The 13454-nt window shown below is 37.2% G+C and overlaps 1 protein-coding gene across 1 annotated transcript in view; it reads left to right on the top strand.

Moving 5' to 3' along the window:
- SPATA4 (spermatogenesis associated 4) overlaps positions 1-13454 on the top strand; it is a 40138-nt gene that overhangs the window by 25838 nt on the left and 846 nt on the right. The window contains exons 2-5 of the mRNA XM_053700846.1: positions 6821-6950; positions 7303-7421; positions 10067-10287; positions 11193-11303. Coding sequence (XP_053556821.1) covers positions 6821-6950; positions 7303-7421; positions 10067-10287; positions 11193-11303 — 581 coding nt within the window. The remainder of the gene's footprint in view (positions 1-6820; positions 6951-7302; positions 7422-10066; positions 10288-11192; positions 11304-13454) is intronic.

Genomic DNA, 13454 nt, shown 5'->3' with positions numbered 1-13454 from the left:
TCTGCTCTTTCTGTTTTATTTCACAGAAAGATTGCTACGCTCCCTGATATTCACTCTTTTGTACAGGCTTTAGTTCATATTAAGCCTGTCATTAAATCAATTACTCCTCCTTGGAGTCTTAATTTGGTTTTGAGGCCGTTACAGGCTCCTCCATTTGAGCCTATGCACTCTTTGGACATTAAACTACTTTCTTGGAAAGTGTTGTTCCTTTTGGCCATCTCTTCTGCTAGAAGAGTTTCTGAGATTTCTGCTCTCTCTTGTGAATCTCCTTTTCTGATTTTTCATCAGGATAAGGCGGTTTTGCGGACTTCTTTTAAGTTCTTACCTAAGGTTGTAAATTCTAACAACATTAGTAGAGAAATTGTTGTCCCTTCCTTGTGTCCTAATCCTAAGAATTCTTTGGAAAAATCCTTACATTCTTTGGATGTGGTGAGAGCTTTGAAATATTATGTTGAAGCTACTAAAGATTTCAGAAAGACTTCTAGTCTATTTGTTCTCTGGTTTTAGGAAAGGTCAGAAGGCTTCTGCTATTTCCTTGGCTTCTTGGTTAAAGCTTTTGATTCATCAAGCTTATTTAGAGTCGGGTCAGACCCCGCCTCAGAGAATTACAGCTCATTCTACTAGATCAGTCTCCACTTTGTGGGCTTTTAAGAATGAAGCTTCAGTTGATCAGATTTGCAAAGCAGCAACTTGGTCCTCTTTGCATACATTTACTAAATTCTACCGTTTTGATGTATTTGCTTCTTCAGAAGCAGTTTTTGGTAGAAAAGTTCTTCAGGCAGCTGTTTCAGTTTGATTCTTCTGCTGATGTTTTAAGTTTTTCTTTTTTTCATGAGAATAACTTATAATTTGGGTTGTGGGTTAATTTTTCAGCATATGGCTGTTGTTTATTTTTATCCCTCCCTCTCTAGTGACTCTTGCGTGGAGTTCCACATCTTGGGTATTTGATATCCCATACGTCACTAGCTCATGGACTCTTGCCAATTACATGAAAGAAAACATAATTCATGTAAGAACTTACCTGATAAATTCATTTCTTTCATATTGGCAAGAGTCCATGAGGCCCACTCTTTTCTTATGGTAGTTATGATTTTTTGTATAAAGCACAATTATTTCCAGATTCCTTTGTTGATGCTTTTTACTCCTTTCTTTATCACCCACTACTTGGCTATTCGTTCGTGAATTGTGGGTGTGGTGAGGGGTGTATTTATAGGCATTTTGAGGTTTGGGAAACTTTGCCCCTCCTGGTAGGATTGTATATCCCATACGTCACTAGCTCATGGACTCTTGCCAATATGAAAGAAATGAATTTATCAGGTAAGTTCTTACATAAATTATGTTTTTTTATTATTGGCGAATAAATAATTCTATTCTATTCTAAGTAAAAAATGTTTCTACTCAAAATTATTACTGTTTTTTAGCAGGATACGCAAATATATTGTGAGTACCCAGTGCACTAAAATTGAAACACCATACCTTGTCAGAGAGTCAGCGTGCATAACACAAAATTAGTCTCTCAGAACAGGTATGGTGTTTAAATCCTGATCCTCTAGCCATATGTAGCCTGTGTGCCTATGCTGCTGAAACAGTAAAAACATTTTTGCTAATGGAATTATATTGCAAAAATGTTTCTATTTAAAATTTAAATGTACCCATGCACATTTCAATTTTGACCTATCCCTTTAAATGTTGACTTTTTATCAGTATGTGCACTGAAACATTATTAATAAAAAAAAAAGTTACGTGGATTATAAATCTTGGTTACTGCCAATGGAGAACAAACGTCATATTCAAATTTCCATTTTTCTTAAATTTTAATCTATTTCTGAGAGTGTCCAGAAGCTTTATCTGTCAGAGCATTGAACCACTAGTTTTTTGAGATTTGTTACAGTTAACGAAGAGCTTTGATAGATGATTACAAAGATAGACAACAATTAAATGGTCTCACACAGGGCTAAAATTCAAAATGCTGCAAATAGTGTCTTGTACCCTATAAGCTAAGTCTTCAGAAGTCATGATGCCTTATGACAAAATCTACAAATCAATGTAGCAAAGTTTCCATGCGCTAAAGATTATATATATATATATATATATATATATATATATATATATACATATATATACATATATATATATATATACACATATACAGTGTATGTATGTATATATATATATATATATATATATATATATATATATTCTCATATTCCTATCTTCTGCTACTCTATTCCTTCTTTCCTCTCTCTCTGTTTCTATAACCTCTGCCCTAATTCATCTCTTTAACCATTCTCTCACCACTCGCGCATTTCTCTTGCTTGATCTCTCTACCCCTTCTAGCTATTGGCCGGTCTCCTTACTTCCCTAGGCCTCCAAATTATTGGAACGACTAATCTATAATCTCCTAGCTCAATTTCTCTCAACTAACTCCTTACTTGACCCACTACAATTTAGTTTCCGCCTATAAAACAGAAACCGCTTTTACCAAAGTAACAAATTATCTGCTATCAGCTAAAACAAAGGGACACTACTCCTTACTAACGGTTCTGGATCAACCTGCTACTATCGACACATTTGACCATCCTCTCCTCTTTCAAATCCTACATTTCATTTGTCATCCGACACACAGCCCTCTCCTGGTTTGCTTCATATTTTTCAAACCGCTTGTATAAAGTTTATTGCCTCTCTCAGTTGGAATACTGCAAGGCTCTGTCTTGGGCCTCTTGCTTTTTTCTCTCTATACATCCTCCATTGGAAAATGTATATCCTCCTTTGGCTTCTAGTACCACTTATATGCTGATGATTCCCAAATCTATCTTTCCTTTTCTGATATCTCTCCCTCTTTACTCAACCAGGTTACGAACTGTCTCTCTGCAATTTCCTCTTGGATATCCTCGCACTACCTCAAAATCAATCTGTCTAAAACTAAGCTGCTTTTATTCCCCCTCTTCGAGACATCCAACACCTGACATTTCTCTTACAGTAATATACCCTTTTCAAACACCTCACCCCAGGTCCGATGTCTTGGGTTACACTTAATTCTGAACTCAAATTAACTCTATATATACAAGTGCTCACCAAATCCTGCTGTGCACACCTACACAACATCTCTAGAATTCGACCTTTCCTTACTCAAGAAACTCCAAAAATAATAATTAATTCCCTCATTTTGTCATGCATTAACTACTACAGTCTACTTGTAGATGGATTTCCCAAACACCACCTCTCCCACCTCCAATCTATTATATGCTTTAGCTAGACTCATCCACCTAAGTTCCCAAGCTACATCAGCGGCTCCGCTCTGCCAGTCTCCCCATACACTCCAGAATACAATTCAAAAGTATTAACCCTAAAACTATTAAACACTCAACAGCCTCACTCCAAACTATATCTCCTCTCTCATCTCCAAATACTCCATGACACATCCTCTTTAATCCCTTAATGACCGAGGACCTGCCAGGCACGTCCTACAAAATATGACCGTTAAAGGCCAAGGACGTGCCTGGCACATCCTCAGGGGTTTTAAGTGCTTCCAGCCACTTTCAGGGTATTGCAGCGATGCCTCAATATTGAGGTATCCTGCAATACCCTCTGGTAAGCAACTGATGCAGAGAGGGCCACTCTGTGGCCCTCTCTGCATTGGCCAGCGATGGTGCTCATCATAGGTGGCATGGGAGGTATAGGAGGGAGGCGGGTGGACTGCCCATCGCTGGAGGAGATCCGGTGAGCGTTCATAAGAGGTACGGGAGCGGGCGGGACCGCTACACTGCGTCAAATGTTTAGTGAAAGGGAAGGAGGGAGAGGGGGGATAAGTGTTGGGAAAGGGATCTGGGAGGGGGTAGGGTATTGTAGGGGGCAGCTACACTACAGAAAAAAATTGTTTCTTTTATTTATTTTTTATTAAAAAAAAGCCTAATTTTTAGAAAACTGGGTACTTGCAGACAGCTGCCAGTACCCAAGATGGTGGCAAATCGGTAGAGGGGGGAGGGATAGAGAGCTGTTTGGGGGGGGATCAGGGAGGTTGGGGGCTAAGGGGGGATCCTATACTGCATTATATATATATATATATATATATATATATATATATATATAAATAAATAAAAGCCTTTTATTTTAGTACTGGCAGACTTTCTGCCAGTACTTAAAGGGACAGTCAAGTCCCAAAAAAACTTTAATGATTTAAATAGGGAATTTTAATTTTATCACCAATATTGCTTTGTTCTCTTGGTATTCTTAGTTGATGTGTAAATCAATCACAATTACAATCTCCTATTTGAAATAAGGCTTACCAGGTCAACGCGTTTCGGCCCTCTCTGGGCCTTTATCAAGAGGGCCGAAACGCGTTGATCTGGTAAGCCTTATTTCAAATAGGAGATTGTAATTGTGATTGATTTACACATTGCATTTTTGTTCTTTTTCCCACAGGTTGTATTCTCAGCAAGTTCGTTTTTTTAGCAACTTTTTTTCAGCAAGTTTGTTTTTTTAGCAACTTCTTTTCAGCAAGTTCGCTGTTGCAGCAAGTTCTCAGCTTTCACACCATCCAATTTACATTAAGGCGCAAGCCTTTAGGGGTCTCTGGGAACCAAGAGACAAGCACCAAATAATCACCTTAATTTTTTAATTTTTTGAATCCTCACACCAAACCACCTCCTAGGATTGACACTTTTTTAATTTTGGATTTGGATTATATTTGCTTATTTTTCCACAAACTTCACTAGACATTATTTTATCTTTCAAGTGGACCTTTTTTTACACCTTTTTTTTACACTTTTTGTCATTTTTTTCAAATTTTTTCAACGGCTTTTTACATAATTTTAGGACACCATCAAGTCACGTTTGATCCACTACACCTGTGACATTATATTGAGATCAATACCTTGCAACAATCCCCAAGTGTTGTCATACAAGCATACCCTGCCAGCCTTATTCCATTGTATTGATTGTTATCTATATGTTTTTATTTACCATGTTTTTATGTTGATTTAGCGTGGATCCATGCAAATTGTATATCATTTTAAGTTTGTTTAAATTTGTTTTAATTGTCTTTTAATTCACTTTGTAATAAATTACCTTTTAAGTACTATTATACTCCTCCTTTAACCTTAGCCTTCGTATTGCGGGCGCCTGGGCACACTTCTTACATAATTACAGAGGTACAAAGTGTATTTCTATAACAGTGTTAGTAATGCAAAAGTGGGGAATGGTTAATAAAGGGGTTATCTTTCTTTTTTAACAACATAAATTCTGGTGTTGACTGTTCTTTTAAGATGGGGATGACAATTGTAGGGTGGGAGAGGGAAGAGAGCTGTTTGAGAGGGGTCAGGGAGGGATCAGGGGGTGGGATACGTCAGGTGGGAGACTGATCTCTACACTAAAGCTGAAATTAACTCTACAAGCTACCTAATTAACCCCTTCACTGCTGTATATAATACAAGTGTGGTGTGCAGCAGCCTTCTAATTACCAAAAAGCAATGCCAAAGCCATATATGTCTGCTATGTCTGAGCAAAGGTGATCCCAGAGAAGCATTTACAACCATTTGTGCCATAATTGCACAAGCTGTATTAAATAATATCAGTGAGAAACCTAAAGTTTGTGAAAAAGTGAACGATTTTTTTTATTTGATCACATTTGGGGGTGAAATGGTGGCATGAAATATACGAAAGTGGGCATGGATCAATACGTTGGGTTGTCTACTAAAAACAAAAATATATACATGTGAAGGGTTATTCAGGGATTCCTGACAGATATCAGTGTTACAATGTAACTATCACTAATTTTGAAAACAAATGGTTTGGAAATAGAAAAGTGCTTCTTGTACTTATTGCTCTATAACTTGCAAAAAAGCAAAGAACATGTAAACATTTGGTATTTCTAAGCTCAGGACAATGTTTAGAAACTATTTAGCATGGGTGTTTTTTGGTGGTTGTGGATGTGTAATAGATTTTGGGGGTCAAAGTTAGAAAAAGTGTGTTTTGTTTCAATTTTTTCATCATATTTTATAAAACAAAATTATAGTAAATTATATTATATGATGAAAATAATGGTATCTTTAAAAAGTCCATTTAATGGCGAGAAAAACGGTATATAATGTGTGTGGGTACAGTAAATGAGTAAGAGGAAAATTACAGCTAAACACAAACACCGCAGAAATGTAAAAACAGCCCTGGTCCTTAACGGTAAGAAAATTGAAAAATGGTCTGGTCACTAAGGGGTTAATCAGCCTCTGACCTATGTCTCTCTTCTCCTATTATGTCTACATACCTCTCCCACCTCCAAGACTCACGCACTGCTCCCGTCCTCTGGACAGTATTGTTACCAGTTGTCAATGGTGATTTGCGGAAAACAACAGCATCCAGCCACTTTACATTACAAGCATGCACCCAGTTTTTGACAATACAAATGTTGAATAATCTAAAAGCTTAGGCACCTGAAGTAACGTTATATGAGCTAAGGTGTGTATCTTATATCTAGAAGAACTTGTTATCTTGTGTAACATACCATGCTCCTCTATTGTGCAAGTATTATAACAGGATGTTTGAAATTATTGCATTTATTATACTATATACTGGAAGAAAATATTGTAATATTAACATGATGATATTTGGTGCTCTCCTTCCTCTGTATAATTGTGCAGAGAATTTCAGCAACAGAATTTTTATAAAATCACATGGTTTATCTCCTTTTTCAAAGGGGGTGCAATGCAATGCTGAGCATTTGGGTTTAAGCAAAAAAGGCAGATTTGCTGTAGGTGTTGGTACATTTTTCCGACCTATTTGTACCAGTCACACAAGAAAACATTAATGTATTTTTAATCTGTTTTAGAGACTTCTCAAATGGATACATAGCAGCAGAAATATTCTCCTGGTACTTCCCAAAAGACATCCAGCTGCACTCATATGAGAATGGAACATCTATAGCTAACAAACTAAGCAACTGGTCCCAGTTAGAGAAGGTGAATACTTTTGTCCCAACAAATTCTTACAAACATATGTTATTTGGTAATAAGTAACAGTCACTTTTTCTTTAATTCAAAGTCACAGTTCACCCGGTATTATTTATCTTTATGTCCTTTTTGCATGTATAATTTTGTTGTTTACCTATAAGATTTCAGTACAAATGTATAGTAATATGAAACGTGTAGAAAATGTCCAGCCTATGAGGCAAGTAAAATGCTTCTCAGTATGGTATTTTCATCTTGTATCTATGAATTTTATTGTATTATCGTGACAAACCGAGGTGTTACTGTAGGTTTTGTATATGGTTTTTTTCCCCAATTAATATGGTCAACTGGTATGTGCTTACAGTTTTTTCACAAAAGAAATTTGAATGTTTCCAAGGAATTAATTGATGGGACTATACACTGCAAAGCTGGAGCAGCAGAGCTTTTACTGCAAGATATTTATGTAATGTTAACAAATAGACGGTATGTACAACATTTTTAAAAATACGTAGCATAAAATGGAATATTAAAGACAATCTTAATAACTGATATATGTATTATATTTAGATTACATGTTCACTTATGCATTCATTCTAGAGGACAGTATTCACTAAAAACTCTATCTAGCATACCCACCTGTACCTGTGAACATCCAAAAAACACAGGCTTTGGTCTAATAAAATGTGAGTTTTTGAGACTCAAACTTAGTTGTAAGGATTTGGATACTTTTAAATTGGAGAGCTACAAATGAGATTATAAGAAAGAAGATCTAATTTCAAGATCATAGAAATAGCTTATTCTCTAAAGTCTTGTATATAGATAAAAAAAAAAGTTCTGTTACAAGACTGTCCGATTCAGAGAGTAGTGATGACAAATTAACCTTCATTGTTCTCTTTGGTAATCAATATCAGGAGGTGGTCTAAATAGTAAAAAGAAATGTAACAAGTTTGATTGAAGTTGATGAATTGGTCACATTTATTAAAAAGGGCTGTAGTTTTGTACCAAGACAGAATTGTAGATTAGGATATTATTTGGCACCAAGTCTGGTACAGACTTGGGAGATGAGCAGCTAGTTGCAATGTAAGGGCAATTATTAATTTGGTAGTTCTAATTGTAAAGCATGTGGGTGTACTATTGTGGCCACGCATTTTCAGTCCAAGGTTACACAAAAGCTTCAGGATTTACAACACTGTAGTTGGTTGATCTTAGGCTTGACAACAAGAGAGGTTAATATGTAGGCTTGACAACAAGAGAGGTCCAAGTACATATCAGAGAACATCTTAATGACATATCAACCATTAACCCATGTTTTGCACTAGTTACACATTTAATTGAAAAACATGGATGTAATGTTGAGACTTAAGTAGATAGCAATAGACAGGATTACATTGCCTGCTAGGGGAAGGGACTTAGATGTTCTCTTGTCTAGAAGAGACGCCTCCTGTCTTTTAAGAATTCTATAAGGCTTTAAGCTGACACTATGATTGTGTGATGTTAATTATTTTTTTATAGCTGATTAGGTCTTACTCTTTTTTATTAATATTTTTCTCATACAGGGAGTGCAGAATTATTAGGCAAGTTGTATTTTTGAGGATTAATTTTATTATTGAACAACAACCATGTTCTCAATGAACCCAAAAAACTCATTAATATCAAAGCTGAATAGTTTTGGAAGTAGTTTTTAGTTTGTTTTTAGTTATAGCTAATTTAGGGGGATATCTGTGTGTGCAGGTGACTATTACTGTGCATAATTATTAGGCAACTTAACAAAAAACAAATATATACCCATTTCAATTATTTATTTTTACCAGTGAAACCAATATAACATCTCAACATTCACAAATATACATTTCTGACATTCAAAAACAAAACAAATCAGTGACCAATATAGCCACCTTTCTTTGCAAGGACACTCAAAAGCCTGCCATCCATGGATTCTGTCAGTGTTTTGATCTGTTCACCATCAACATTGCGTGCAGCAGCAACCACAGCCTCCCAGACACTGTTCAGAGAGGTGTACTGTTTTCCCTCCTTGTAAATCTCACATTTGATGATGGACCACAGGTTCTCAATGGGGTTCAGATCAGGTGAACAAGGAGGCCATGTCATTAGATTTTCTTCTTTTATACCCTTTCTTGCCAGCCACGCTATGGAGTACTTGGACGTGTGTGATGGAGCATTGTCCTGCATGAAAATCATGTTTTTCTTGAAGGATGCAGACTTCTTCCTGTAGCACTGCTTGAAGAAGGTGTCTTCCAGAAACTGGCAGTAGGACTGGGAGTTGAGCTTGACTCCATCCTCAACCCGAAAAGGCCCTACAAGCTCATCTTTGATGATACCAGCCCAAACCAGTACTCCACCTTGCTGGCGTCTGAGTCGGACTGGAGCTCTCTGCCCTTTACCAATCCAGCCACGGGCCCATCCATCTGGCCCATCAAGACTCACTCTCATTTCATCAGTCCATAAAACCTTAGAAAAATCAGTCTTGAGATATTTCTTGGCCCAGTCTTGACGTTTCAGCTTGTGTGTCTTGTTCAGTGGTGGTCGTCTTTCAGCCTTTCTTACCTTGGCCATGTCTCTGAGTATTGCACACCTTGTGCTTTTGGGCACTCCAGTGATGTTGCAGCTCTGAAATATGGCCAAACTGGTGGCAAGTGGCATCTTGGCAGCTGCACGCTTGACTTTTCTCAGTTCATGGGCAGTTATTTTGCGCCTTGGTTTGTCCACACGCTTCTTGCAACCCTGTTGACTATTTTGAATGAAACGCTTGATTGTTCGATGATCACGCTTCAGAAGCTTTGCAATTTTGCACACCTGATATAGGGTGTTGATGTCATTAGACCACACCCCTTCTCATTACAGAGATGCACATCACCTAATATGCTTAATTGGTAGTAGGCTTTCGAGCCTATACAGCTTGGAGTAAGACAACATGCATAAAGAGGATGATGTGGTCAAAATACTCATTTGCCTAATAATTCTGCACTCCCTGTAGGGTATTTTATTAGTGTTACAGTTTTGTTCAATTTATATTGTGCTGTCTTTTTACTATTGCTCACTCTAATAACAATTTACCATACAATAGTTCTCAATCTGACTTTGATTTTCTTTCTATATTATTTTGAAAGTATTAAAACTGTACAAGATAATGTGGTGGACTTTACTGACCGATACTATCAAGAGAAGTTACCTATGGTTGCTCGATCCACAGCAACAAAATCAGTGAAAAACAACATTACTCTGTCAGAATTACTTATGGAACCTGATATCCTAATAAACAGAAAAAAGGCTCATGCTGTGCTGGATTTACATCTTCAACAGAGGCTGCAGGAAAGAATTGATGACCTACGTGAGTAAGGCTGTCCTAAAAAATAATATACAAACTGTATCTATATTACAATTTTTAAGTTCCCAATGGAGCCTTAAAAATGGTCTATAATTCTTTAAGTAATGTGCTGAGAAAGGACAACTGCAATACAGATTTTAATACCCTCCTGTCCCCACCTTCTCCTTATTACCACTTCCCTCTTAGCACAAGACTTTGATATGGACTTAAACATTAAAAACAATTCCATCTTAAATAACCTCCAACTGCAAAAATGCCTTCTCCTCACACATCACATTTGGCTTTCCCGACAAAACTGCTATCGCCAAGAGTGACAAATGATCTCCTTACTGCCAAGTTTGAATGCCACATCTCCCTGCAAAACCTTATGCATCTTTGGAAACTGTATACCATCCTCTAGTTCCAATACTTTGCAAATGATTTACGTATATCACCAATGTAATTTATATGTATTAACATGAATGATATACAATACTGCAAGCATTGCAGCAGCTTGAGAGTATGCTCAATAGAAATACATAGTGTGACCAAAACATTTGTTATTGCCTGTAGCGCCCGCTTGTCAATCAACAAAACAAACCATTGTAGGAGAGGTGGCTGTGGGGGCTGGGGATCGTGATTTATCCAGAAACAATAGTTTTTAAATTAACTACAGTGGTTTGAATGTACATATTAGTACATATCACCTACACTGGGGATATAATCTAATAATATGTAAAGTATTTAATCATAGTTTACTATCACTTTAAAGACAATACTGTACATGTACACACTAATTTACATTCATTTTACCCTAAAATTAAAGAAAACAAAACCTAATCTAATAAAAGTTCAGTTAATTAATTTGAAAATATACTTTGCTAATCTTATTTTTGTTTTTCTTCTCAACTGTTTTCCCACTCGAACAGAAAGATTTGATCTGAAACCATCATTAGGTGAGCTTGCTGTTCGCCTTCCACCAGAAGCCAAGAAAAACGAGGAAAGTCTCTCAAAAGGATCATCTGCTTCCTCTCGTTCAAGTGAGGAGTAATGATTTGCCCTTGTAAATTTTATATTAACCATGTTTAAATACCTTAGAGGGACATATACACATATCATTATGGTTTTAGATCATGTGTCACTTATTTGCATCACTACACTCTATTAAAAAGGATCAGCCAACATGCAGGCATATCATATACACTGTAAACCCACCAAATTGCCATTTTATTTCTCATTAATTGTGCACATTTGATTTTTAGATGATGAAATCGGGAGATTAATAATGCAGATAATTATTTCTCTTGTTAAGTGTAGTCAGTCCACGGGTCATCCATTACTTATGGAATATATCTCTTCCTAACAGGAAGCTGCAAGAGGATCACCCAAGCAGAGCTGCTATATAGCTCCTCCCCTCACATGTCATATTCAGTCATTCTCTTGCAGCCTAACTAAAGATAAGTCGCTGTGAGAGGTCTGTGGTAACGTCTGGCTGAAGCGAATCCAAGAGTTACTCATGGAGTAAGGTTAGGATTCCTAGGATATTGTCCTTTCTACAAGACGGTTTAGAAAAGGGCTTATCTGCTAGTTCATTAAAGGGACAGATTTCTGCTCTGTCTATTCTTCTACACAAACGTCTGGCTGAAGTTCCAGACGTTCAGGCTTTTTGTCAGGCTTTAGCTAGGATTAAGCCTGTGTTTAAGACCGTTGCTCCGCCGTGGAGCTTAAACTTAGTTCTTAACGTTCTTCAAGGCGTTCCATTTGAACCCCTTCATTCCATTGATATCAAGCTGTTATCCTGGAAGGTTCTGTTTTTGATGGCTATTTCCTCGGCTCGAAGAGTCTCTGAGTTATCTGCCTTACATTGTGATTCTCCTTATCTGATTTTTCATTCAGACAAGGTAGTTCTGCGTACTAAACCTGGGTTCTTACCTAAGGTAGTTACTAACAGGAATATCAATCAAGAGATTGTTGTTCCATCACTGTGTCCTAACCCTTCTTCAAAGAAGGAACGACTTTTGCATAATCTGGACGTAGTCCGTGCCCTGAAGTTCTATTTGCAGGCAACTAAAGATTTTCGTCAAACTTCTTCCCTGTTTGTCGTTTACTCTGGACAGAGAAAAGGTCAAAAGGCTTCGGCTACCTCTCTCTCTTTTTGGCTTTGTAGCATAATACGTTTAGCCTATGAGACTGCTGGACAGCAGCCTCCTGAAAGGATTACAGCTCATTCTACTAGAGCTGTGGCTTCCACCTGGGCCTTTAAAAATGAGGCCTCTGTTGAACAGATTTGCAAGGCTGCGACTTGGTCTTCACTTCACACTTTTTCAAAATTTTACAAATTTGACACTTTTGCTTCTTCGGAGGCTATTTCTGGGAGAAAGGTACTTCAGGCAGTGGTTCCTTCTGTTTAATGTTCCTACCTTGTCCCTCCCTTCATCCGTGTACTTTAGCTTTGGTATTGGTATTCCATAAGTAATGGATGACCCGTGGACTGACTACACTTAACAAGAGAAAACATAATTTATGCTTACCTGATAAATTTATTTCTCTTGTAGTGTAGTCAGTCCACGGCCCGCCCTGTCTTTAAGGCAGACCTAAATTTTAATTAAACTCCAGTCACCACTGCACCCTATGGTTTCTCCTTTCTCATCTGGTTTCGGTCGAATGACTGAATATGACATGTGAGGGGAGGAGCTATATAGCAGCTCTGCTTGGGTGATCCTCTTGCAGCTTCCTGTTAGGAAGAGATATATTCCATAAGTAATGGATGACCCGTGGACTGACTACACTACAAGAGAAATACATTTATCAGGTAAGCATAAATTATGTTTTTGTATTGTTTGCAGGAGGAAACAATTTCTAATTAAGGGATATTAAAGGCAGAAGCATTTTGGTATTGTGATCACTTGAACAACACACTGAAAATATCAGCCACTTAGAAATTGCTCTCTACTTTAAACAAGCACAAGATGGTGATCTAATTCATAATGATATAATTTGCCATTTAAAACCATAAATTGAAAAAAATTAAATTACTGCTTTGTTACTAATTCTCTCTTTCTTTCTTTCTTTCTTTCTTTCTTTCTTTCTTTCTTTTTCTCTCTCTCTCTTTTTTTTCTCCCTCTCCTTCTCCCTCTCCTTCTCTCTCTCTCTCTCTCTCTCTCTCTTTCTCTCTCTCTCTCTCTCTCTTT

This window comes from Bombina bombina, chromosome 2 (assembly GCF_027579735.1).
Source record: "Bombina bombina isolate aBomBom1 chromosome 2, aBomBom1.pri, whole genome shotgun sequence".
Lineage (NCBI taxonomy): Eukaryota > Metazoa > Chordata > Amphibia > Anura > Bombinatoridae > Bombina > Bombina bombina.
This window is presented reverse-complemented; position numbering and strand designations above follow the sequence as displayed.